The sequence below is a fragment of the Narcine bancroftii genome, chromosome 13 (genome assembly GCF_036971445.1).
Source record: "Narcine bancroftii isolate sNarBan1 chromosome 13, sNarBan1.hap1, whole genome shotgun sequence".
Classification (NCBI taxonomy): Eukaryota; Metazoa; Chordata; class Chondrichthyes; order Torpediniformes; family Narcinidae; genus Narcine; species Narcine bancroftii.
Window position 1 is genome coordinate 82,621,775 of NC_091481.1, and position 27,652 is coordinate 82,649,426.

Here is a 27,652-nt window from a genome sequence, read left to right on the forward strand (position 1 = left end):
GCCATCGGAGAGCACCAGCAACCTTCAAGGATCCACATCACCCAGCCCCCACTCTGTTCTCGCTGGTGCCCCGAAGAAAGAGATCTAGGTTCCACAAGACCCTCTTTCACTTCTGCATCCCATACTCGCGTTTGTCCCATCCACCATCCTACCAAGGCCACCTGTAAATTGGAGGAACAACACTTCATTTTCCAGTTGGCCCTCTCCAACCAGACGGCATTAACATTGACCTCTCTGCTTTCTGCTAGCCCACTCCCCATTCTCCCTCCCTTCCCTTTCCCTGTCTTCTTTCCCTCAGCTCTCCACCCCACTCTTCGCCTGGTGCTGTGCTCTCCCTCCCTTCTATAACCTCCTGCCTGTTGGACTGTGCTCCTCCCCCCTAATATTTAGTTCGGATGCCTGTTGACATTTTTCAATGCCTTGATGAAGGGCTCGGGCCCAAAACGCTGCCTATGTATCTTCATCTTTGTTCTATAAAGGACTCTGTTTGACCTGCTGAGTTTCTCCAGGGTTGTGTTTCTACTGGCACCACCAGGTTCAGGAACGGCTGCTACCCCTCCACCATCAGACTCCTCAATGACAAACTCAATCAGGGAACATTTCGGCCCCACATGTCCGGGCCTCCCAATTTGCACCCAATTAACCTACAACCCCCGTTATATTTTGAATGGTGGAGCCCCCCGGGGAAACCCCCACACAGACATGGGGAGAACGTACAAATTCCTTACAGACAGCGCGGGATTTGAACCCCTGGTCCCGATCGCTGGCGCTGCGCTAACCACTACGCTGACTGTGTTAGCGATAAATCAGTGAACGTCAATAGCCTGGCTACTATACCAGTGTTATTAGTGAGGAGTTGAAGGGGGAATGCTTCAAACAGAGATGCGGAGGAATTGCTTCAGCCAAAGGGTGGTGAATCTGCAGAGTTTGCCACTTTATTGATTTTTCCCCTCTGTGTTACACAGTAAGTTTGTTGGCATTTCCTAATTTATTTACGTGTACATGGTGTACAGTTTTTTTCACCGCATTACCACTAAGCAGTAATTTTTCCGCTCCCGCGGGAACAAAGAATATCAGGATTGTATGTGATCCCTGACAATAAATCTGAAATCTGAATTGCCAGGGCAGGAAGCAGGTTAACGGGAGCTGCAGGAGGTTCTGAAGTCACGATTTAACGTTCTGTTGAGGCTGACACGGTTGTCCCTTTATATTAACATCACCTCCTTGGAATTGTGTGCCCTTGAGGAGAGACAAAGACATTTCGACACAGCAACCAGAGAGGAAAAGACATCTGTGCTTGTTAACTTAGACCTTATCTCTCACACAGGACTGTGTAAACAGTCCTTTAGTTTTAGAGTACCAGGCTGGGCTTGGATAAGCATCTTCCCTGCAGGGCTAGCCTTATCACTCTCAATGCAACTCCTGTTTGGCAACATCCAGAGCTAAGCCCCTGATTATTCCCAGATTCCTAAATGTGGCACCTGCCCCCTAAATTTAGCTCTTGCTCACAAAGGGGAGGTGGAGCCAATGCTCGTTCAAATGTAAACTGCGGAGGAGGGAGGTTCTTGGCCGTAGAACATAGAACACTACAGCACAGTTGTATTCCTTTTAAAAAGCACTAAACCTACCCTGATCAGTAACCCTCTATTTTTCTTCCATCCGTGTGCCTGTCTAAGAGTCTCTTAAATGCCCCTATTGTTCCACCCTCCACCATCCCTGGCCCTCTGACGTTTGCTCTTCCTGCCCTGGGAAACAGGCAGTGGCCGTCCACCCTGTCTCTGCCTCTCAGACCTCTCATCTTTCTACGCTCCAAAGGGAAAAGTCCTCGTTCTACTAACCTTGCCTGATTTAAGATTTGTTTTCCAATCCAGGCAGCAACTTGGTAAACCTCCTCTGTCCCCTCTCCATAGCTTCCACATCCTTCCTGTAATGAGGTGACCAGAGCTGAACACAATCCTCTAAGTATGGTCTCATCTGAGATTTGTAGATTTGCAACATGACCTCTTGACTCCTGAACTCAATCCCCCTATTAATGAAGCCCAGGCCTTCTTAACAATCCTATCAACCTGTGTGGTGTCCTTGAGGGATGTATGGATTTGAACCCCAAGGTCCCTCTGTTCATCCACACTCTTAAGTAACCGACCATTAACCCTGTACTCAGCCTTCTGGTTTGCCCTTCCAAAATGCATCACCTCACGCTTATCCGGATTGAACTCCACTTGCCCAACTCTGCATCCCTTCTACATCCTCTCATAACCTCCTTAGTAAACCCTACGAGCCGAAACATTCTGCCCCCACCCCCGTAACTCCCAATTCCCCATTGGAGTGAAGGCTTTCTCAACGGATGCATCGCATCCTGGTCCAGGCTGAAGAAATTGTGGGACAGGATTTCCCCTGAACTAATAAATGCATATATTAAAAACACTCAGTAAATGCCGGAGGAACTCAGCCAGCCTCACGGCCTCCATTGGAGGTAAAGATGGAGAGAGCATGCAAACTCCTTATGGACAGCAGTAAAACACAAAAGTCTCCAGACACCGTGCTTGAAGTTGAAGCACGACGCTGGAGAAACTCAGCAGGTCAAACCATGTACTTTATCTAGCAAAGATAAAGATCCATACCAAAGTTTCGGACTTGAGCCTAAGGGCTCAAATACCTTCAAGAAGGACTCAAGCCCGAAACTTTGGTTATGGATCTTTATCTTTGCTAGATAAAGTACACAGTTTGATCTGCCGTGTTTCTCCAACGTTCTGCTTTTCCGTGCAGACAGCACTAATATTGAATCCTGGGACAGCGCCGGTTTTGAATCCCGGGCCGCTGGCACTGTAACAGTGTTACACTAACCGTGCCACCCAGTCAAAGGGGGAAACGAGGAAGGAGAAATCAAAGCATGGCAGAGGTGCAGCAGGCAAAGTCAGCACAAATCTTACTTGCTTGACCCGGTCCGGGTTGACGTTGGTCTGAGGTTGAAGGATGTTGACCGGCTCTGCCTTGCCAACGTTCTGTGGCATTTCCCGGACTTTCTCCGCGATGAAGTCATGGACCGCGTTCAAAGCTTCCACCGTCCCCTGGATCAGGCAAACCCGCTCTGTGGTGCCTGCAAATAAAGGCAAGAAGAAATGTTGACACCCAAGACATCAGCTGGAGTAAAAGGGCTAAGGATTGCGCCAGGTCCCACTTTCATCAGACGACGGAATGAACCTCTCTCGTAAAATGATGCTGCCCTTTCTCTGTTACCCCACACAAGGCTGTCGTGTTACTGGGCACACCTTTTTGTACTCAAGGAGAGGTTAAAATAAAACATCGAAGTCTGCTTGAAGTAAAAACAGCAGGTCAAACCATGTCCTTTATGTAGCAAAGATAAAGATACATCACCAACTGTGCTGTAATGTATTATCACGCGACAATAAAATAAACCTTGAACCTTGTCAAGAAAAACTAGCGGCAACTTCCAGAAGGAGTTCTCGGCCAAGCACGTGGACAAGGGGGGCGGAAGATCCGGAAGAGTTAACAAGAATGTGGGGAGTAGGAAGTTAGGATGAGTGGTCCGTGCTCTACCCCCTCCGGTTAGAATGGGAGTCCGTAAGTGGAGAGGGTTGAATTTTAAAGCTCAAATGGATAGCAGTGCAAAAATACAGATACATAATCAATGTCTCGAGCTTGAGCCCTTCATCAAGGTATCATACTTGCACTGTAAGGGACGCTGGGTGACATTAATGGCGATTATTTGCCTCGTGGCAAGCAAAAGTTAACAAACATTACATTTTAAAATTTAAATTTAGACATACAGCACGGTAACAGGCCCTTTCGGCCCACGAGCCCGTCCCACCCAATTCACCTACAACCCCCGGTGAATTTGGAACGGTAGGAGGAAACCACCCTTCAACAAGGTATCAACGCCTTGATGAGGGGCTCAAGCCCGAAGTGTCGGTTCTGTAGCTTTATCTTTGCCACACGAAGGACACAGTTTGACCTGCTGAGTTTCTCCAGTGTCGTGTTTGTACTTCAACCGCGGCGCCTGCAGCCTTTCACGTTTTACCTACAGATAGATATCGCCGCATACATACACCCATGTAAGAACAGGAGAAGTAATAAAAAGAGTCGGACATCTGGTCCATGATTCTCTCCAGATTTCAATAAGATCATGGGCTGATCTGGCTGTGGGCTTGGCTCCCCTAATCCTCAACTTCCCTCATTCTTCAGAAATCTATCTGTGTCTTAAATACGTTTAATGAGGCAGACTCTGCCTGCTTCCTTGCGAGAGGGAATTCCACAGATTCACAACACCCTGGGAGAATTAGTTCCTCCTTAAATGTGCCAGGTTAAAGACATCCATAAGCACACACACATTGACAGACATACGTGTGTCCACACACACGCGCTATTTATACATATGCAGAAGCAAATATTCACACACAAGTAGACGTGTTTAAACACATACAAGCTTACACGAGCATTCTGGACTCCCCATCCCCCAACTCTTCTCGATCCCAATTCATTCCCTTTGGGACAACATCTGTCACAAAGTTTCACCCGGTTATTTAGAACAAGGATCTGGGGAGCATTTATCTGAATCATTAGTTTGTAATGCAATCTGTGAGTGTTTGTTAAAGACATTCAAGAAGGGGGAAACAATCAATTGAGTTAAAAGGCTGTTTAAGCTCTTGGGTGGAAGGAATTACCTCTCTCAGAGGATCTTGGTTGCAGAGAGGAAGGGAGATACTGGCAGAGAGAGAGAGGAAATAAAGGCAAGGGGACAGTGGAGAGAAACAGGCGGAGACACGAAGATAAGTAAAAGAGGAAAGAGAGACAAATGCAGGAAGAGATACAATAACACTCCCACCCACACTGACCTTCACTGGGGGAGACGAGTCCCATACACTGACCTTCAATGGGGGATGGGTCCCACACACACTGACCCTCACTGGGTGGATGGGTCCCACACACACGACCTTCACCGGGGGACAGGTCCCACACACTGATCTTTACTGGGGGAACGGGTCCCACACACACTGACCTTCACTGGGGGACGGTTCCCACACACTGACCCTCACTGGAGGGACAGGTCCCACACACACTGACCCTCACTGGGTGGATGGGTCCCACACACACGACCTTCACCGGGGGACAGGTCCCACACACTGATCTTTACTGGGGGAACGGGTCCCACACACACTGACCTTCACTGGGGGACGGTTCCCACACACTGACCCTCACTGGAGGGACAGGTCCCACTCACACTGACCCTCACTGAGGGGTGGGTCCTACACACACACTGACCCTCACTGGGAGGACGGATCCCACACACACTGACACTCACTGGGGCAAAGGATCCCACACACACTGACCTTCACTGAAGGACAGGTCCCACACACTGACTCTCAATGGGGGACAGGTCCCACACACACACTGACCTTCACTGGAGGACGGGTCCCTCACACTGACCCTCACTGGAGGACGGGTCCCACACACTGACCTTCACTGGGGGGACAGGTCCCACTCACACTGACCCCCACTAAGGGGACAGTTCCACACACTGACCCTCCCTCACTGGGAGGACGGATGCCTAAAAGACAGTGACCCCTTTCACTGGGGGAACGGTCCCATACACACTGGCCCTCATTGGGGGATGGATCCCACACACACCATCCCCCGGCAAGGCATTCCAGGCACCCACGACTCTGTGTGTAAAAAAACACCCCTGATGTCTCCCCTAAACTTTCACATGTCCTCTGGTGTTCACTACTCCCGCCCTGGGAAACAGGTGCTGGCATCCTTCTATGCTCCAAAGAGAAAAGTCCCAGCTCTGTTAACCTTGCCTCATAAGACTTATTTTCCAATCCAGGCAACATCCTGGTGAATCTCCTCTGCCCCCTCTCCACAGCTTCCACATCCTTCCTATAATAAGGTGGCCAGAACTGAACACAATACTCATAAGTGTGGTCTCACCAGAGATTTGTAGTTGCAACATGACCTCTCGACTCTGGAACTCAATCCCCTGATTAATGAAGGTGGACAACAGAGAGCATTCTGGCTGGTTGCCTCTATCCTCAAAGTCTTAAAAAAAGCAGCCTCTATCCTCAAAGTCCCCCACCATCCAGGCCGCGCCCTCTTCACTGCTCCCATCGGGGAAAATGTACAGGAGCCTGAAGATGAGCACTCAGCGGCACAAGGACAGCTTCTTCCCCGCTGCCATCAGATTCCTGAATAATCAAAGACACGGCCTTACTTTTCGTGCACTGTTAATTTTATAGTAATGTCGTAAGATGGTTATAATATGAATGTTTACACTGTGACGCTGCCGCAAAACACCGAATTTCATGCCTTGTTCATGGCAATAAGTCCTGATTCTGACGCCCAGCTTCCCATTGGCCTCCTTAACAATCCTATCGACCTGTACAGCGACCTTGAGGGATGTGTTGGTTCGAACCCCAAGGTCCCTCTGTTCTTCTAGAATTTTCTGACCATTCAGCCTGCACTCAGGCTTCAGGTTTGACCTTCCATAATGCATTGCCTCACCCGGACACGCACTTCTAAAATAAAATGGGCGCAATTGCTTGATGGTCAGCCTGAACAGTGGGCAGAATGGCCTGCCCGTTGCCTTACTCGATGCGTTTTGGAACAGCATGTGCTGACTTCAATTTGAATTAAAAACCTGAATTAAACTTTACATTTAAATTTAAAATGAATCTTTAAATTTAGACACACAGCATGGTAACAGGTCTTTTGGCCCACCAGTGCGTGTTGCCCAATTTACGCCCCTCGTATGTTTCGAAACTGGAGAACCCCCCAACCCATGCGGACACGGTACAAACTCCTTGCAGACAGCACAGGGTTCAAACCCCAATCGCTGGCGCTGTAAAGGTGTGGCTCAAACTGTGCCACAGTACACCGTCTTTCCTTCAACTGGGGACAATAGTGGGGAGGCACGTAATCTAGAGCGAGATCAGCAAGGGTGTGCCGATGCTGTTAATTCAAGGAAAAGGCGTGAAAGCAAGGAGATGAAGGCATTGTGTGTACATCCTTCTGGCAAACCCTCCCTGCACCCACAGCTCTATTCTCAGCTCTCTGATTAAACAGGAGGGTCTGTCACCGGCAACAGCAGGCACACACTAAGGAGGAGGTTTTTAAACTTCCAAGACGATTAGAGACTTAAAGCCAGGAGCTATTTTGCTATCATTTTCAATTTTGCTGCCTCTCCCCCCTCCCCCCAACCTTGTTAATCCTTGAAACTAAGAATTTCCTGAAAAGCATCATATTAAATGCCAAGTTTCTGCTCCACACTGAAATCCAATCCTTTAGAAATCCAATAAACCACCAGCACCTACGGGGATTGGTAGATACCGGTTATTTGAACCTGTTGGTTGCTTGAAATTGCGTGTTGAGTGATCGGCAAACGAATTAGTGCGCCAGATTTCAACGTTGGCATTTTCTTTTTTTTAACTGTCCGTGCTTTTTGCTTGAATTCAGGGGTATAACTGTGCCAAGCCTCAGGGGTTTGGATCTGGAGCTCGGGCAGCCGATGGATTGAACAGAAGTCTGCGCGGCTGTGGAGGGTGCGGTAGAGCGCCAGAGGCGAATCCACAGATGCTCGGTGTCCCTGAACGGACTCTCCATTGCTTCTCTTCCTCTCGTACTGTAAGGAGCTCTGGGCAACGCTCAAGGCGATTCTTAGTCTGTCTCACGGGAGTAAAAACTCATCTGCTATTATGGGAACCTTTGAACCTGTTCGAGCTTTGGTGCGCGGTAGAGCTTCCCTTCAACTCTTCTCTTCCTTGCCCTTTGCCCCTTCCCCTGCTTTGTTCCTTGCCTTGGTACTTGACCTTTGATCTCACCTTGACTTGGCCTTGCCCCTGGACTGACCTTTGACCTTACCCAAAGCTTTGGCTTTCCTCGAGGACAAAGAACTATAAAATATTCTTTGCAGCCACGGCATTAAGACCCGTAGCCCCAGCAACAGCTGAGAGCAGCCTTGATGGTTGCTGATGGCAACTGCCGACCAAGCTTCAAGCTTCATTGGTTCCATTTTGGAGCCTGTTGTGCGCTGCATTCCGAGTAAACCAATTAAAGCGGCCTGGTCACATCGGCTGGCTGCTTATTCATCAGGAGTTGCCAGCAGAGAAAGGAAGTGGGCCCATGAGACTCTTGGAGATGCCGGCCTCAAGGACTTCACCTCATTGAAGGAGGGTGGCTCTGGCCTGGTGCCCAGTGAATGCTGGCGGGGACGACAACTTCAAAAGGCTGCACAGTCAACTCAACCACACACGTATACACACACACACACACACACACACACACACACACACACACTCTCATAAATGCATACACTCTCACACGCACATACACTCACACACACACACATAGAAAACACACACACACACTCATAGAAAACACACACATGCATGCACGCACAAACACACACACACACACTCTCAGGCGTGCACACACTCATGCGTGCATGTGAAAACACACTCGCACGCACGCACGCACACACACACACACACACACACACACACACACACACACACACACACACACACAGGATGTTGCTGAGACAAGGGGAGGGTTTGAGTTATAGGGGGAGGTTGGATACATCAGAGAACATTAGAGCACAATACAGGCCCTTCAGCCCACGATGTTGTCCTGACTATAAACCTTACTCAAAAAAAAACTAAACTTTCTCTACATCATACCCATCACCCTCTATGCTTCTTGCATCCATGTGCCTGCCTATGTCCCTATTGCTTCAGCTTCCACCACCACCCCTAGCAACACATTCCAGGCCCCTACAACGCTCTGCGTAAAAAACTTACCTCTGACGTCTCCCCTCAATTTCCCTCCCTTCACTTTGTCCAGACGTCCTCTGGTGTTTGCTGATCCTGCCCTGGGAAACAGGCATTGGCCGTCCACCCTGTCTATGCCTCTCATCTTGTTGACCTCCACTAAGTGTCCTCTCATCCTTCTTCACTCAAAGAGAAAAGTCCCGGTTCTGCTAACCTTGCCTCATAAGACACGCTCTCCAACCCCAGCAACACACGGTGGTGAATTTTCTCTGCACCCTCCAGACCTGGAGTGAAACACAAAAGTCTACATACGATGTGATTGTGGTTAAAAACACAAAAGTGCTGGGGGAACTTAGCCGGTCTCGCTGCATCCGTAGGAGATAAAAGATTACACAACCAATGTTTCGGGCCTGAGACCTTCCTCAAGGTGCGAGCAAAAAAGCAGACAGGCACCTGAATTAAAAGGCTGGGGAGGGAAGAAGTGGGGGAAGGAGGACAGAGCAACAGGAGGACAGGAGATGAAAGATGAAAAGAGATCAGGTGGCTCCCTGAATTCAGGTCTGAGGAAAGGAGACAGAGGGAAAGGGAACGTGAGAGAAAGGCTAGCAGAGCTAGAGGAGACATAAGGCCCTGTCATGCAGTGAAAAAGCCCGACTGTAAAGGCGAAGATTCTCCGCCCTTACGGCGGGAATCTTACCTCCATGAATGCGCCGTAGCCGGCTCCAAGGCGCTGACTGCAATCCCTCTCGGGGAAGGATCATCTGCACACCGCTGCACGCCGCTGAATGTTTGGCCGCTCAAGGCAGGGGTGCCCACCACCGTGACCTCAAACCCACGCGCGCCGAGAAGGGAAAGCGGGCTACACGCAAAAGTAGAGTGGAGATCTGCGCACACGGTCTGAGGCCTCAGATACCTTGTAATGTGTACTCTGTCAGCCGAGTGGGTTTTTTTTTTAAAAGAAGAAAATTTGCGCTCCTGGGTTATGGGCGGGCGGGGGCATCAGCTCTCCCCTTTGGAGCTGCATTCACAGGGGAAGGTGGATCGGCTTCGCCACACCCCCCCTCCACCTCTGTGTCTACCCCAACCTCCCCCAGGCGGATAGAAGCTGGAGAGAGCTCGAACCATCAGTCCGCCTTCAGACCTTTTATGGCGGTAAGTGAAATGATTTAAAGACAGAGAATACAATCGTTTTCTTCCACCCCCCCCCCCCCCCACCCCACCAAAAGGGCCTTACGTCCCTCATAATCCAGCCTGTTTTGAAAGAATGAAGTGGCAGACCAAGTGCTCTAATCCAAGGTAATTATTAGCAAACCATCCCTGCCTCTATCGTTTCATTCTATTTAGCAAACACCACGCCACTAGATTAATGACTGTGTGCAGTTGGGCTTCCAAACCACATTGTGGTTTTGTGGAGAGCCATACCCAAATGAGATGTTGGCAACTTTACTGGCCTCTCCATTAAAAAAAACACAACAAAACAGACAACACAAAAGGATTGTTAAAAAGGGAAGCTGCAGCAAGCAAATCAATTGACGGGAACAGGCCTGAAGCCTGAACCTGGATTTAATAAGGTCGTCGATGATCTGCGAGACCGGCTGAGTTCCTCCGGCTTTTCTGTGTTTTCACTACCACCGCAGCACCTGCAGGCTTTCACTCCTATACCTGAATTCGTCCGACAGAATCAGAGTTTATTGTCACGAAATTCGTTATTTTAGCGTCATAGAACAAACGTTCGTATTGTAACCATCTTACAATGTTACTATAAAATTAACAGTGCACGAAAAGTAAGGCCTCTTCTTTGATTATTCAGGAATCAGATGGCGGCGGGGAAGAAGCTGTCCTCATGCCACTGGGTGCTCGTCTTCAGGCTCCTGTACCTTTTCCCCGACGGTAGCAGAGTGAAGAGGGCGCGGCCTGGGCGGTGGGGGTCTTCGAGGAGAGAGGTTTCATTTTTAAGACGCTGCCTCGCGTGGATATCTTCGATGAAGTGGAGTCTGGTATGTCGCAGGCCAAGTTAACAACCCTCTGGAGTTTAGTCTCGTCCTGAGAGTTGGCGCCAGGGATGCAACCAGCCAGAATGTAGAAGTTTGCGAGAGTCTTCGGTGACGTACTGAACTGCCTCGGATACCTTGTAATGCGTACTCATTGGCAGGCCTTCTTAGTGATTGCATCAACATGGAGGCTGCAGGACAGATCCTCGGAGATATTGAACCCCAGGAATTTGAAGTTCGTGACCCTCTCAACTATTGAGCCCTTGATGAGGACTGGGTCATGTTTCCCTGACTCCCTCCTGAAATCCACAATCACCTCCTTGGTTTTAACCATATAACCATATAACCGTTTACAGCACGGAAACAGGCCATGTCGGCCCTTCAGGTCCGTACCGGTTCACTTGAACAACTCCACTAGCTCCTCCGCTAACTCCTGAGGAAGTAGAGTGATGACATAGAGCACAAGGTTGTTGATGTGACATCACTCAATGAACTGATCTATCTCCCTCCTGTATGGGGTGGGCCTGTGTTGATAATCAGTGAGAAGGAAACATTATTTCCAATTCGTACTGAATGTGGTCTTCTGATAAGAAAGTCAAGGATCCACTTGCGGGGTGGTGGGGGGGGGGGGGGGTGGGGTTGGTAGAGAGGCCCAGTGTTTGTAGCTTCTTTTTTTTTTTTTTTTTTTAAATTTTTTATTTTTCACACCATAAATCGTGTTTGTAGCTTCTTGACCAACACTGAGAGAATAATGGTGTTGAAGGCCAAGTTGCAGTCGATGAGCAGCTGTATGTATGAGTTTCTGTTTTCGAGGTGATCCAGAGCTGAGTGGAGAGCCAGCGATATTGCATCTGCTGTGGACCGAATGTGACGATAGGCGAATTGTGGTGGGTCCAGATCTTTGCTTAGGTATGTGTTAATTCTGTCCATGACCAGCCTCTCAGAGCATTTCATCACAGTAGAAGTTCGTGCTACTGGGTGGTAGTCGTTTAGGCAGCCCACACTACTCTTCTTGGGTACTGGGAACCTCTGACTACAACCAGTTTAAATGCCCGAGACACTAATGGTGAAGGCTGTTCAAAACTCAGCAGGGTCAGGCAGCATCTGTGGAGAGAGAAACAGTTCTGAGATGCCAAAAATAATCTGGCGCAGAGAGCCAGGTGATCAGGGAATTCATCCAAGCTGAAAGAATGAGCTCATTATGGCAAGAGATCATTCGATCCAAGGGTTTGAAATGAACATTCACCGCACGGTACATCACCGGAGACTCTTGAAAACTTCAACAGGTGTACTGCGGAGAGCATTGTGGCTGGTTGAATCACTGCCTGGTATGGAGGTGTCAACTCTCAGGGCAACGGTAAACTCAAGAAAGTTGTTAACTTGGCCTGAAACATCACAGGCACCAGTTTTCACTCCATCGAGGACATCTACAAGAGGTGGAGCCTTAAGAAAGCCGTCTCTACCCTCCACCCAGGCTCTCTTCACTCTGCTACCATCTGGGAAAAGGTGCAGAGGCCTGAAGACAAGCGCCCAGTGGCACAAGGATGGCTTCTTCCCCGCTGCCATCAGATTCCTGAATGATCAGCGAACCAAAGACACTGCCTTACTTTTCGTTCACTATTATTTTAATTTTTTAATAGTAATGTTGTAAGCTGGTTATAATATGAATGTTTGCCCTGTGACGCTGCCACGAAACTTCGAATTACATGACAATAAATCCTGATACTGATTTTTCAGTTTTGTTGTCAGAGTACAGACACGACATCAGATACCGGGGGTGTAGTTTAATTGGGCAGCATGGACTCGTGGACCAAAATGGCCTGTTACCAGGCTGTACGTCTAAATTAAAAACTAAAAGGTTGGCCATCCCTGCCCTGTGACATTGGTGCTCTGTGATTAGTAAAGTGTATGTGAGTGGAAAGAAAAAGTTTGTAAACCACTGCTCTAAACCTTGCCTCTTTAAGTCTCGGTCTAATCGACTCTTAAATTATACGTGGCTGGCAGTATATTCCAGTGATCAACCACTCTCAGTGTAAAAAAAATCTACCCCTCAGAAACTTACCAAATCTCTGATCATTCATGGGCAGCGTGGTTAGAGCAATGCATTAATGGGGCCACGTCATCCGTATGGAATATGTACATTCTCCCTGTATCTGCAAGGGTTTCCCCCCACCCTCCAAAAATGTTCGGGCGCTGTAAGTTGATTTGAGTGAAATTGGGCTGCACACGTCTCGATGGCTGGAGTCGGCTTCCACCGTCCTGCAAATAATTTTTGTTAAAAATTAAAATTTAAACTAACCCCTCCTGTTTGTGAAACCCCCAACCTTGGGAAAAGGATGTTGGCTTTTTCCCCTCTCTGTGTCTTCACTATCCTCCTTCCCTCTGGGGGAAACAATCCCAGCCTCTTCAATCTTTCCCTGTAATTTACACCTACAGCAGGGTAACAGGGCTTTTCAGCCCCCGAGTCCTTGACGCCCAATTCACACCTCATTAACCTACATCCCCGGTAGGTTTTGAACGGAGGGGGGGAATCCATCTTTTCCACGTCCTTCAGGGATCCATGGGTGTGCACCTCCCGTATCTCTCTGTTCCTCTGCACCTCCCACTTCCCCACTATTTCCATCTGCTCCCTCAGCCCTGAGTGCATTATCGCCCCCCCCACCCCCAAATTTCCACATCAAATTCTAATGGCCGCCTTTTCTCCTCCCCCACCCGGTCCATTGACACCATCCTGTTCAACATTTCAAAGCTTTTTAACAGCAAATCTGTAAAATCCAGTTCCTGTGGGGACAGTAATCAACAACTAGAGGCCAAAGCCTCATGACAACGTGCCAAGAGAAAAAGAAGCGGACCTCCCGAGAGAAATGTTCTAATCCCGTGGGATCTTAACCATGCTTTCAGGAGGAGGCCAGTGTTTAACGCCTCCCACAGAGAATGGGGTCATTGTGTTGAGGGGAGGTGGCAGTTCTGTCTTTGAAGAGACAGGCCTTAAAGGGGCAGCGCTACAGCATTGAAAAGGCGGGACGAGGTTTTATGGGTAAATCGCTGCTAGATCAGTCACCGGTTTTCTCCATGCCGTGAAAGGTCAGAGGGTGACCTGTGGGAGGCATGCAGCCTTAAGTAGGCCTCAATTCCAACGAGAGACAAAGGCCACTGTGGAAGCAAACAAGCAGGAAGGTAATCCAGTCACAACCAAATTGGAGAAGGCCATTCTCCCCCTCTTCCGTCCTCCAGTCAGCTCCTTTGTGTTGGTTACTCCTACCTTCAACGTTTAATTAAAGCAGCCAATTAACCATGAGGTTAAGTGGCTACTTATAAATTACTCCTGGCTTGGAGGTGACCGGGAATAGGCCATTTCGACCCATGAGGCCATGCTGCCCAATTTACACCAAATTAATCTACACCCCCACCGGTATGTTTCAAATGGTGGGAGGAAACCAGAGCCCCCTCCCCCAGAGGGCAACCCCACGGGGAGAACGTACAAACTCCTTACAGGCAGTGCGGGATTCGGACCCCGGTCCTGATCGCTGGTGCTGCAAAGGCGTTGCGCTGACCACTACGCCTCAAAGCTATGGGAGAATTAAATGAGAACATTAAACGGGAATGTGATATTGAGGCTTAGGTCTCACTTGGAGTGGGGTGGGGGGGGGTACAGTTTTGTGGCTCCTTATTTAACAAAGGATTCTTTTTTAAAAGAACATTTGGACATACAGCACAAGTCCGTGCTGCCAAATTACATCCGATTGACCTACAACCTCCGCTCCCCCGGTACGTTTCAAAGAACGGGAGAAAAACTCATGCAGACATGGGGAGAACATGGCAACTCCTTGTAGACAGCGCGGAATTCAAACCCCTGTCGTTGGGGTAAGTGAAATGATTTAAAGACAGAGAATACAATCGTTTTCTTCCTTCCCCCCCCCCCCCACCAAAAGGGCCTTATGTCCCTGCACTAACATTGGAGGGGGTTCAGAGAAGATTCACCAGAATGATAGGGAGTAGGTAAGTTGTCTCCATTGGTGGGGGAGACCAGAACTAAGCCTCAAGATCCAGAGGATTAGATTTAGGATGGAGATGAGGAAGAACTGCTTTTACCTGACGGTGGGGAACCTGTGGAATTCGCTGCCCATTGAAGCAGTGGAGGCAACTTCAGTAACATATTTAAGACAAAGTTTGGTAGATTTTTGCATAGTCGGGGAAATAAAGGAAAAGGCAGGTCGGTGGAGATGAGCCGATCATTAGATCAGCCATGGTCTCATTGACTGACAGAGCAGGCTCGACGGGCCGGATGGCCGACTCCTGCTCCCATTTCTTGTGTTGCTATGCATTGGGAGATGCTGCCAGCACAACCAGTACCACATCTGATCATAATTGGGTGGCATGGTTAGCGCAACTCTGTTACAGCGTCAAATCTGACGCTGTCTCTGAGGAGTTTGTACTTTCTCCCCATGTCTGCGTGAGTCCGGATTCCTCCCACCCTTCAAAACATATGGGGATTGTAAGTTAATTGGCATATCCGGGCGGCACAGGTTCCTAAGCTGGAAGGGCCTGTTACTACGCTGTACGTCTAAATTTAAAATTTAAATTGAATCCCACCCCCCCTCCCCACAGTGTCAATCTGTTTCATTCATAACCTGCCTGTGCGCTCATCCTAATGCCTCTCGTTGGGTCCCACATTGTCTATCTCCATCTCTCAAGAGTCCACGGCTCACAGTCTAATGTGCGAGCAAGCTTGGATTCCCTTTCTTCAGGAGGAACTGCTTCAGCGAGACTTTGTGGATTTTTGGACCTCAGCGAGCAGCAGTATCACAGGGTGAGCTTCGCGGTCTTTGATTTGAATCAAAACTGCCAGCAGGGTCGCCCAAAAGGATGCCCTCGCGGTGGAAGGGGCCTGCAAGTCTTCGATTGCAAAGGGAGTTCTCTGGGTGGACTAGGTGGTCAGTTGGCACAACGCTGTCACAGCGCCAGCGGCCCAGGTTCCAATTCGGCCTACCTGTCAGGAGACAGTGTGGGTTTCCTCCGGGTGCCCTCCCACACTCTTAGAGGGTAGATTGGTCAACATGGGTGTAATTAGGCATCACGGGCCGGTAGGCCAGAAGGACTCATAACCGTGCTGTACTCTAAATTAAAACACGTGGTGATGCAAAATGGATGCCCCATGAGGTCGTGAGTTGTTAATAAAATATAATTAATACAAAAGAACTCACGTCTTTTTTAATTACAAATAAAAGAAACATCACAAAAAACTAAGTATCTCCTTTTTAAAAAAAATTGACAATTTAAACTATTCCGGGGTAGAGATCGGATCACAATTTATTTGGTGGGTTGAAGGTTGATACCAGTGTAACGGTGCAATCCCTTACTAATTATGCTCATGCACGGGAAGGGGGGGGGGCGGTCAGCACGGTCGGTGTGGCGGTTAGCACCACACCTTTACAGCGCCAGTGACCGGGACCAGGATTCGAATCCCGTGCTGTCTGTAATCAGTTTGTACGTTCTCCTGCGCAGGTTTTCACCTGGGGGCTCAGGTTCCCTCCCACCCTTCAAAATATACCGGTGGAGGGGTGGGTGCGGTAGGCTAATGGGGTGTAAATTGGGCGGCACGGACTTGTGGGCCGAAATGGCCTGTTACTGTGCTGTATGTCTAAATTAAAAATGCCAATACCAGTGTAATAATTGACCCCCCCCCCCCCCCCCACTATTTTTGGCCCAAAAATATGGAATTTACTCGTTTAAAAGTTTCTCACTTTGGCCTTGGTAACTCTGCCGCGAACTCACGCCTTTGCTCCAGTCAGCCACTCATCGGAGCTCCCGAAGCCTCCGACGGCGCAGATACTTACCGCGGTCAAAGGCAGTATCCATGTGAGAGTCACCCCCATAAATTCAATGTTTAAAAAAAGATGGTCTACAATATTCAATGTCTACACCAGCATGCAGTATATTTCCCTGAACCCGAAACGTTTGGGACCAGACGTTTCTTCGGTTATGGGGATTTTTCGGTTAATGAGCTCAGTGGCGTCAGTGGAATTCTGTATTAGCAGTTAAACAACGGCAAACAAAGGCAGGATGAAATAATGTTTGACACATACCAAAAAAAATCTTAATCTCTGCTGACAGAGTGTCAGAGTCCCAATGGGCACGTCGGATGATAGATTTTTTTTCAACGTCAGTGCTGGAAAAAACGCTCGATTTTTGGATCAGAACTTCGGCTACCGAAGCAAGGGTTAATCACGATCCAGTCTCATTCAGCGGGGCAAGGGTTAATCAGAGCCTGCTTATTCAGCACAGTTAGGATTAATCAGCCCAATTCCATCGTGTATTTATTCAACAAGGTAAGGGTTAAAGGCGATGTAACTGTCCAGAGTGGCTGTTTATTCATCAGAATGAGGGTCCTGATCAATGCCTACTGCTTTAAGGAGATTATGCTTCATAACTTATATCAGAACATTAAAAATTTTTATTTAAATCTCGGATCTACTGTCAACTTGTGTTCCTGTCGCACCACCGTTCCAAGACCCAATCTGCAGAATTCCCTCCGATAACCATTCATTTTGTTTCTGCCTCCTTCTCGATAATCCTCCTTAAGATCCTTCCCTCTTCCACTGATAATCCCCCCTCCTCCCCTCCAGCATATTCCACGTCAATATTATTTTTCTGCTTGGAAACGGTCTGATGCAAACCCTCTGATTGTTTCCCTCTCAACCATTCTCTCTCAACGTGACATGTGGCTGCTAATCTGTGTCTTCCAGGAGGTTCGAAGTCGTTGCCAGCTGAAACTGCTGGGAATATTCAGAGGGCTCTGCTGACAATGGGAAAGGGGGGTCCCAGACACGAGAGATCTCCCGGTGATATAGACAGGGTCATGAAGCTGGTCAGAGTTACACATCACAGAAACAGGGCAGCAGGCCCTATGCTGAGTAGGTTACACTGGACAACAAAAATGTTGCTCCTTGGTTTTGGGCTGCTGTTCACGAAAATCGCCTTAACATTTTCAATCTTGTACTGATTCTTTTGTGCTTTCCTGTCATGTTTTTAAGTCCTCTTCAAGCCAACGAAACCGTGAAGCACAACACATCATTGAAAATTAATTTTCCACATTCCCACTTGGACTTCGGCCCTGCTGATCTCGGTGCAGCTCAGTGACAAAGGTTTCACTGGGACATGGAAAATCGGCATCAGGGCAGCTGGAATCCATCAGTGACGGCCGACTATTGTTGGACACTGACCTGAGAGGCATCAGATGCTGAGTACAAATGAAAATCAGTGGCAAAACACTTTTAGGACAGTTGAACTAATGCAATGATCATTATCCGATTAAACCTGCTGAATTCAATAAAAGTTCATGTGATGATTTTCCAACTTCCGAAGTGATTCAGCAAATCTGAAATTATCTTTGCGTTCAGTTTGAATTTTAAAAAATTTAGACATGCAGCGCGGTAACAGGCCATTTCGGCCCATGAGTCCATGTCGCTCAATTTGCACCCCATTAACCTATGTTTTGAATGGTGGGAGGAAACCAGAGCCCCCTGGGAAAAACCACACAGACATAGGGAAGAATGTACAAACTCCTTACAGATAGTATGGGATTCGAACCCCGGTCCCGATCGCTGGCACCATAAAAGTGTTGCGGTAACTGCCACGCCAAGTCTATCATAATCCCCAATTTTCTTTTCAGGAAGCCAATCTTTTGAAAAAAATTGTTGTCCAGTGTGGTCCATCTCAGCTGGGTATGACCCACAACCCTCTACTTGAAAAGCTGGAGGCAGCATCCATGGTCATGACTCTTCATCACGACTCCCTCAATAAAGGATCTCGACCTGAAACGCTGTCTGACCACCATCTCCACGGATGTTGTTCGACTCACTGAGCCCCTGGAGCCTTCACCTGAGGACCCGGCCTCTGCAATTTTTTTTTTGTGCATTTCTCTCCAAACCATCCCGTCCACGCAAGAGCAGAAGTGGGCCAATCGGCCCATCGGATTTTATCTACCATTTAATCATGAGCTGATCCTAATCACTCCCTGGCCTTCTCCCCGTAACCCCTGATGCCCTGGCTAATCAAATATTTGTCAGTCTCTGCCTTAAACACACCTGACCTCGCTTCCACTGATGCCTATGGCAACCAATTCCACAGACTCACGACCCTTTGGCTAAAGAAATTTTCCCGGATCTCTGTTTTAAATTGACGCCCTTTTATCCTGAAGCTGTGCCCTCTTCCCTGACTACGGGAAACATCCTTGCCACATCTACTCTGTCCAGGCCTCTCAGCATTTGAAATGCCTCAATGAGGTCCCCCCCCATCCTTCTGGACTCCGACGAGCATTGTCCAAGAGTCAACAATCACTCCTCCATATACCAACCCTGTAATTCCTGGTATAATTTCTGAACCCTCTCCAATGCTAGCGCATCCTTTCTTAAATAAGGTGCTCAAAACTGTACACAGGACGCTAGGTAAGGTCTCACCAGTGCCCGAAAGAGTCTCATCATTATATCCCTGCTCTTGAATGCTGATCTTCTAGAAATGAACGCCAGTATTGCATTTGCCTTCTCCACCCCCGATTCAACCTGGAGGTCAACCTTTAGGGCATCCTGCAGGAGGACTCCGAAGTCCCTTTGCCCCTCCACATTTTGAACCTTCTCCCCATCTAAATAATAGCCTGCCCGTCTACCTCCTGTACCAAAGTGTATGAATCTACACTCGCCAGTGGCTTCTCAACATCATTGCTTCTTCTGGCAATCCTTTCCCACCACCCTCTAGAAATAGCTGGCTCTCAGGTCCCCATTACCTGGAGCGCGGACAATCGGGCGCATCACTAAGCCTCGCTGTCCAGTCAATGCAACGCTGCCCATGGGAACGAGTGGCGTGGGGAGCAGAAGATGATCATTCTGCCCCTCTGTACTACCGTTCATCAAGATCTGACCTTGGCTTCTTTTTCTTGCGCTACTGAGCAGCGGGATGGCATTCGGCCCATCAAGTCCCTACGAGCCATCAAGTTCCTCAATCTGAGCTAATCCTACCTATGAGAGGACCCCTCAAGTCTCCCTCCCCCTCGCATCGACGGGATCTACTGGGATCGTTGTCTGAAGAGGGTGCGCAAAATCCTCGAGGACCCCTTCCCCCCCCGACACACACACACATACACACACACACATCTTTCAGCTGCTCCTGTCGGGGAAGAGATCCAGGAGGATCAGAGCCAGTGCCACCAGGCTGAGGAACAGCTTCTTCCCGCGGGCAGTGAGAATAGTGAACGGCTAAAGGAACTGCTCGCACTGACCCTTCGAGACTCTCATTTGTACAAACCATATTTATTGTTTTATGGATATAACACTTGTCCTCTGTATGTATTGCTTGTCTGTATGTGTGTTATGTCTGGTTGTGTGTCCATGTGCTTTGCACCGAGGATAGGAGAACACCGTTTCGTCGGGTTGGACTTGTACAATTAGATGACAATAAACTTGACCACTTTCAGTAAACTACGGACTTGGACCCCAGATCAATCAAGAGCTCCTTGCGTAAACTATCACCTGACAGGTGACTTCTTTTGATAGTGTTGGAAAGAGCTTGTTTTGGCACCCCATTGTCTGATTGGGGGGGGGGGGGGGGGGGGTCTTGCGTACCAGACTCAAACACCCGGTGGCCCACTGCCCCTGGACTCCGTCACCTCTTCTGGACACGGGTCAGACCTCGGTGGGAAATCTGCTTGCCCTTACCCCATGGCGAGACGAGAACTAGAGGACATAGGTGAAGGGCAAAAGGGGAAAAATTTAGGGGGAAACATGAGGGGGAGCTGCTTCATGCAGAGGGTGGGACGAGCTGCCAGCTGGAGTGGGGAACGCAGGCAGCATTTCAACGGGTTGTACTTGAGCAATAAACTTGACTCTGTCTCCCCGACAGACCAAAACTCTTCTCAGCCTTGAATCTATTTAATGACTCGGGCTCCCCACCGTCCCGGGAGAGGGGATTCCAATGGTTTGTGGCCTTCTGTGAGTTACCTTTGTTTGCCTCCTCTCCCCTCTTGTTACTGTTTTAAACATGAGAATTATTTATTTATCAGGACGTCTTATTAACATTTATTATTTCTTGTTCTGGTGGCTCACCAGCAGCTGTTCTTTGTGAGGAGTTTAAAGAGATTTGGTACATCACCAAAGACTCTTGCATTCTGACCGGTTGCATTACTGTCTGGTGCGGAGGTGCCAATGCACAGGGCAGTAAGCAGGCTACAGAGAGTGGCGAACGAGGTCAGTACCTTCATGGGCATTGGTCGTCACTCCATTAAGGACATCGACATGAGGCAGTGGGTCCAGAAAGCAACAACTATCATCAAGAACCCCCACAACCCAGTCCATACCCTCCTCACTCTGCTACCATTAGGAACCATTAGGATTTACTGTCGTGAACAAGTCATGAAATTCGGGGTTTTGCGGCAGCGTCACAGCGCAAACATTCATATTATAACCATCTTACAACAATATTATAAAAAAATAAAAACACCAGTGCATGAAAGGTAAGGCAGATCATTGTCCATTCAGGAATCTGATGGCGGACGGGAAGAAGCCATCCTTGTGCTGCTGGGCGTTTGTCTTCAGGCTCCTGTACCTTTCCCCCCCCACCCCCCGATGGTAGCAGAGTGAAGAGGGCACACGGCCTGGGAGGTGGGGGTCTTTGAAGATAGAGGCTGCTTTTTTAAGACACCGCCTCACATCAACGTCCACAACGGAGTGAAGTCTGGTGCCCGCGATGTCGCAGGCTGAGTTAACGACCCTCTGGAGCTTACTCTTGACCTGAGAGTTGGCGCCCTCCGCACCAGGCAGTGAGTGATGCAACCGGCCAAGATGCTCTCCGCGGTCCACATGGAGAAGTTGTCGGTGACCTACCGGACCTCCTCAGTCGCCTCACATAGTGTAGCCGCTGGCGAGCCTTCTTGGTGATTGCATCAATGAGACGAACACCCGGGCGGAACAAATACAGCTTCTTCCCCCCAGATTTCTGAATGGACAATGAGTCACAGACTCTCCCTCACTTTTCTCTGGTTTTTTTTTCCCCACTAATCAATCTATTTTTAAATATTGCATTTACAGAAATGGAATTTATAGCAACCTTTGCAACTGTAAATACACAATACTGCTGGCACAAAACAACAAAATGACTCATGTTCAAGACGATAAACCCAATTTTGATTTAATTCACACTATTATTGGTGCATTTTTCAAACCTGTGCGACTGCAGCAAGTAATAATTTCTGTGCATCTGTATGTATAGGACAATAAACCCTCATGTCATGTCATGTCAGGTCTCCCCAGGATGGAAGAAGCTCATCTGGTGCACGCGACCCCACAATACACATTTGTGCGGTACCAGGACGGGAGGGAGAACATGGTGTCAGTACGAGACCTGGCCCGGGCAGGGTACACTAACACTGATCAGGGACCCCAGAAGAACCAGATGGTCAATCGACACAGCCCCCATCCACGTCCCATGGTTTTGACATAATTCCCCCTCCCTTCAGCACCAATCGCCAGTCAAGCACCTGCGGTGGTCAATCCCACAGAGATCTCGCCAGCAAGGAGCCCACCCCAACAGGCAGCGAAGGGCTCAGTAAATTCCACCCACGCAGGTACACAGCCCTGCGAGCAGGAACAACAGGGGCCTTGCCCAGCGCCTCAGACGTCACAGAGGATCACAAGACCACCAGACAGGGTGAACTTGTGATGAGTTGCCACGTCACTCCGTCGGGTTTTATCTCAAAGAAGGGGTGAATGTGGTGAAAGGCATTTGTATAGATGTATGGACTGGCCAGTCCAAACCTCCCTGAACCTCTCCCTTGGCTCCTCCTCGGATTTCCAATAAAGGCTGGTGTGCCCGGACTTTCCCCTTCTCGCTCCTGTACCTGGAACCTGGCCAAGTCGTGCATCAGTAACGCTCAGGTATTTGTGAATCTTTAAGAAAAATTGTTGTTTGTCGTGTTACCATTAAACACATTAAAATATTAAGATGTATACAATAAAAGTCCACAGTTCACTATCCACATATGTTCTGGGAGTTCAGAAGTCTGATGGGCTTGGGGAAAAACTGTTGCCCAATCTGGAAGCAAGGGCCCGAATGCTACGGTACCTCCTACCAGATGACAGAAGGGAGAACAGTTTATGTGAGGGGTGTGTGGAGACCTTCACAATATTTATTGCCTTTCACCTGCATCGAGTGTTGTTGATGACCTTCACGGTGGGAAGAGAGACCCCAATGATCTTTTTCACTGACTTCACTATCCTCTTCAGGGTCTTGCGGTCCAAGGTGGTAACACCTTCCAAACCAGGTGGTGATGCCCAGGCCCGGGATGCTCTTGATACATCCTCTGTAGAATGTAGAGATGTGTTAAGGGACCAGGTGAGATTCTCCGCCAAGTGCACTCCAAGGAACTTGATATTCTTGACAACCTCAACGATGGAGCCATCAATGGTCAATGGAGCATGGTTCCCCCAGGCCCTCCTGATGTCAACAACCATCTCTTTTTAAAAATAAACAGGAGTATTATAACCCTCTCCTCCCCAGGGGCCACAGACATTTAAGTAAAGCCCTTGCTTTCTTTTCACTTCACGCCTCATTAATATTTTTTGTATCATCAGTTGGAGAGAGATATGGAAGAAAGCAAAACTTCACGGGGTGGGGGGTGCCATAAACTTTGAGTAGAGTCCTCGGAGAGCCAAAGCCAAAGGGAATAAAATGGTTGAGGATGGCTGTTCTAGAGCCCCTTGAGTAGATGTCGAACCTTCCCATGCCAAGCAGCCCCTTCATCCCAGGAATGAACCGAGAGAACTTCCTACAAAGTGCCTCAAAACATGCCGTTACAGCACCAGCGATCGGGACCGGGGCTCAAATCCCGCGCTGTCTCTAAGGAGTCACACCCCCCCCCCCCCCCAACACTCCCTGTGAAGCAGCCAAGTTTTGATTTCTTCCGTACAATCTCTCCGACCGACTACATTAAAAAAAAGATTTATGCTGCGCGAGGTGAAAAGGAAACAAGACTTTTACTGAAATATGCTGTGTACAGTCCCCGTTGAGAATATCTGCTTCATATTGTGTTGGTGGGAGGTGAGCCTGATGTTCCTAATGAGTCGAGTGAAGTGGAGTATTCATTTAGACTCAACCAAATGAGCTCAGAATTATTGAAAATGTAAAGGTCAGTGCCCTGGGTTTGAGTCCCACGCTGTCTGTAAGGAGTTTGTATGTTCTTTCCTGTGTCTGCATGGGTTTCCTCCAGGCGCTCCACCATTCGGAATGCCCTTCCTTCCTTCTGGCGTTCCATCCCGTAGGATGATGACGGTTCCTTTCGGTCAGCTTGTGGGGTTTGATATGTGCGGCCTGGAGCGGCTGTACAGGCACTGTACACTGCCTGCCACGGACTTGGCAGGTGAGGCCTGGAGGGGCAGAAGCTCTGTCATGGTGCTTCCTGTGCCCTTCCTCCATTGCTCCTTTGAGCTTGTTCTCGACAGCGCCCACTCCTTTTCTGATGGCGTCCCTCCCCTGCGAGCGATCGTGAGCCAGGCCCTCCTGCGTAGATTGGGGCAACCAGCTTTCTTGAGGATCCTACGCAGAACATCCTTGTACCATAGTCGCTACATCCACGTTTTCTGGTACCACCGGACGATTGGCCACACAGGATGCCCTTGGGCAGTCTCCCACCAGGCATTCTGGCAACAGGACCAGCCCAGCGCAGTTGAGCTGACGTCACCAAGGGTGAAACTGCTGGCGCTCTGGCTCGAGAAAGGACCTTGGTATTGTATTCATCGGAGAACGTCGGCGATGCTGCTGCAGTTGGTAAGTGACTGATATATGCACCACACCCATGTAGCAAGACTGATATGACAATGGCCCTGTATGCCTTGCACTTGGCGGCCAACCTGGTGTGTGTGACCATACCTAGTTTGAAATGTATTGAGAGGGTTGTATATTAATTGGTCACAAGGGTATGTAGGCTGAAATGGCCTGTTACCAAGCTATCTAAATTTAAGGAAATAAATTTAAATCAGGAGGTCAAAACTCTCTGAAGAGCTGTTGGTGTCGTCTCACCAACATTCTGTAAAGTTGGAGCAAGACTTTCATATGCATCCATTTCCCTGCCTTTGTAATGAGGGCTGACACTCTATATGCTAAGTAGCTGCATGTGAACTTTCTGTATGTAACGCAAAACACACAAATCCCTTTGTACAGCAGCATCCGGTAGCCTCTTTCCATGTTCCACTTCCTTATCAAGGGGAATAACCTCATTTCCCAGAATTCTGCCCCATCTGCCAAATCTTTGCTAATTCACTTAACCCATCAAGATCTCCGTAGAAGTAAAAAAACATAATGCTGGAGAAACTCAGCAGGTCACACGGCGGACTTTATAGAGCAAAGATAACGAGACAAGATTGAACCCTTTGTCAAGGTCGATCCCCATAGATTTAGCTGCAGTGCGCAAGGTCTCTTCATCTACAGCAGTGGGCCTCAATCATTTTCTTTCCACTCACATCCCACTTTCAGTCATCCCTGTGCCATCAGGGCTCTGTGATGAGAAAGGGATTGCTTAAGGTGGGATGAGAGTGGGAAGGGAAGGTTGAGAATCACGGCTCTAGACCCAATTGTGACTGAAATATTTTGCTTGAGAAAAATGGTCATTGGCCCATTTCCTTTGGAGTCCTGAAACCCTGCACATAATGAGTCCATGAGGGACAATTAAAACAGTGGTTTTTAAACCTTTTCTTTCCACCACAACCCACCTTAAGCAGCCCCTTACTGATCACAGAGCACCGATGGCACTGGGTTGTGAGTGGAAAGAAAAAGGTAGAGAACCACCGATTTAGAGTCATAAAATCACTTAGCATTGTGATAAATCCTTTAAGTCGGCCGTTCTCAACAGGGCGCCTTAAGATACATGGTGGGGGGAGGGTGGGTGCACGGCACACTGAAGCAAAATCCTTGTTTTCACCTCACCCAAGATGATTTTTTAAAATGGAGTCAGTAAGAGAGAAGTACGGAAGAAAACAAAACTTGACTGCTTCAGAGGGGAGGGGGCCCATAAACTTTGAGCAGAGTGCCAGGGAGGCAAATGGACCTGTATTTTTTTTAGACCAACAGCACGGTAACAGGCCCTTCCGACCCACGCTGCCCAAATGACTGACAAACCCCCGTACGTTTGGAAAGGTGGGAGGAAACTGGAGCACCACGCAGACACGGGGAGAAGGTACAGACAGCACGGGATTTGAACCCCAGGCCGCTGGCGCTGTAATAGGACCCCGGGCTGCTGACCACGAAGCCGTTGTCAATAGTTATGAGCCCATTTGGTTGACCCTGAAATTAATATTCCAAGTAGATCACCACTTCGTTCAACTCATTAGGAATGTCGGGCCCACCCCCACCATCACAATCTAAATCAAGACACTCTCAAAGGGGGCAGATTTCAATTAAAGCCTTGTTTACTTTTCACCTTGCGTAACATAAATATTTCGTGCAGTCGGTCAGAAGAAACCAACTAAACTTGCCTGCGTCGCAGAGAAGGGGGGCCATAAACTTTGAGCAGAGTCCTAAGGGGGACAGAGCCATAAAAAAACTTTGAGAATGGCTGCTTTAATCCACCAAGTTCAGACCAATGATAAACCACAATTTCTTTTGCATTAATCCTACCCCTAACGCATTTCATACTCAATTTTATTTAGCACAAAAAGGGCCCTTCCAACATGCGGACCAAACTCAGTCCCAATCTGCTGATAGCCCTCTAATCCATTCCTGTCCATCTCCCTGTCCAAACCATCGAGACGGTACCTGCTTCTTCCACTGGTAAACTCATTCAATATAAACCACCGCCCACTGGGTTTTAAAAGTGCCTTTTCGATCTTTTAAATCCACACTTTTTAGTTTTACACTTCCTTAGCCCGGGAAAAAGATCACAATTATTTACCTTCGCTCTGTCCTTATCGATGACAGGGATCTCCCACTGGCCAACCACTTCAATTCTGCGCCCCGCTCCCGCGCTGACATAGTTGTTCATGTGCACGGCCAAACCCAGGCCACCCGTAAATGAGAGGAGCCACACCTAATTTTCCGTCCAGGCGCTCTCCAGCCGGACGGCATTAACATCGACTTCTCCAGTTCCTGCTAGTACACACCCTCTCTCTTCCCCATCCCTCTGTCTCCTTCCCCCCACCCCATCCAGCTCTCCACTCCCTCCCTCCCTTATCCACCTATGTGACCTCCTGCCCACGGGACCGCGCTCCTCCCCCCAACCATTTCGTTCGGACGCCTGTCTGAATTTTCATCGTACCTTGATGAAGGGCTCAAGCCCGAGACGTGGGTTATGTATCTTTATCTTTGCTATATATGTCCCGCATCGGACTTGTCAGCCACCAACGAGCCTGCAGCTGACGTGGACATTTACCCCCTCCATAAATCTTCGTCCGCGAAGCCAAGCCAAAGAAAGATAAAAGGACACTGTTTGACCTGTGGATGAATATGTGTGATTTTTTTTCAAACCTCCGGAAGGTCACCCCTCAGTCCCCTACGCCAGGGAGAAACATGCAGGCTCTCCTTATAATTCAAGTCGGCCAAGACTTGGCTACGTTGTCATCAATCTTTTCTGCACCATTTCCACTTTAATGGGCGATCAGACCTGGCGCACAATACTTCAGTTGTAACATGACACTGCACCTCCTGTACTCAATGCCCTCTGGTCGATGAAAGCCAGCTGCACCCAAACTTTCACGGAACTCTGTGCCTGAACCCCAAGTCTCTCTGCTCTTCAGTGCTCTTCAGAGCCTCCACCCTTGCTATTCTCCCCACTTTCCCCTAAGAGCACAAGAAGCAGGTTGTTCGGCCCATCGAGTCTGCTCCATGTGCCGTGACGAGATG

At 48.8% G+C, this 27,652-nt stretch overlaps 1 protein-coding gene across 1 annotated transcript in view; it reads right to left on the reverse strand.

Annotated features, from left to right (window-relative positions):
* Positions 1 to 27,652, reverse strand: part of LOC138748943 (RNA-binding protein Nova-1-like) — a 118,383-nt gene that overhangs the window by 39,873 nt on the left and 50,858 nt on the right. Inside the window, exon 2 of the mRNA XM_069909891.1 lies at positions 2,931 to 3,097. Coding sequence (XP_069765992.1) covers positions 2,931 to 3,011 — 81 coding nt within the window. The 5' untranslated portion in view covers positions 3,012 to 3,097. The remainder of the gene's footprint in view (positions 1 to 2,930; positions 3,098 to 27,652) is intronic.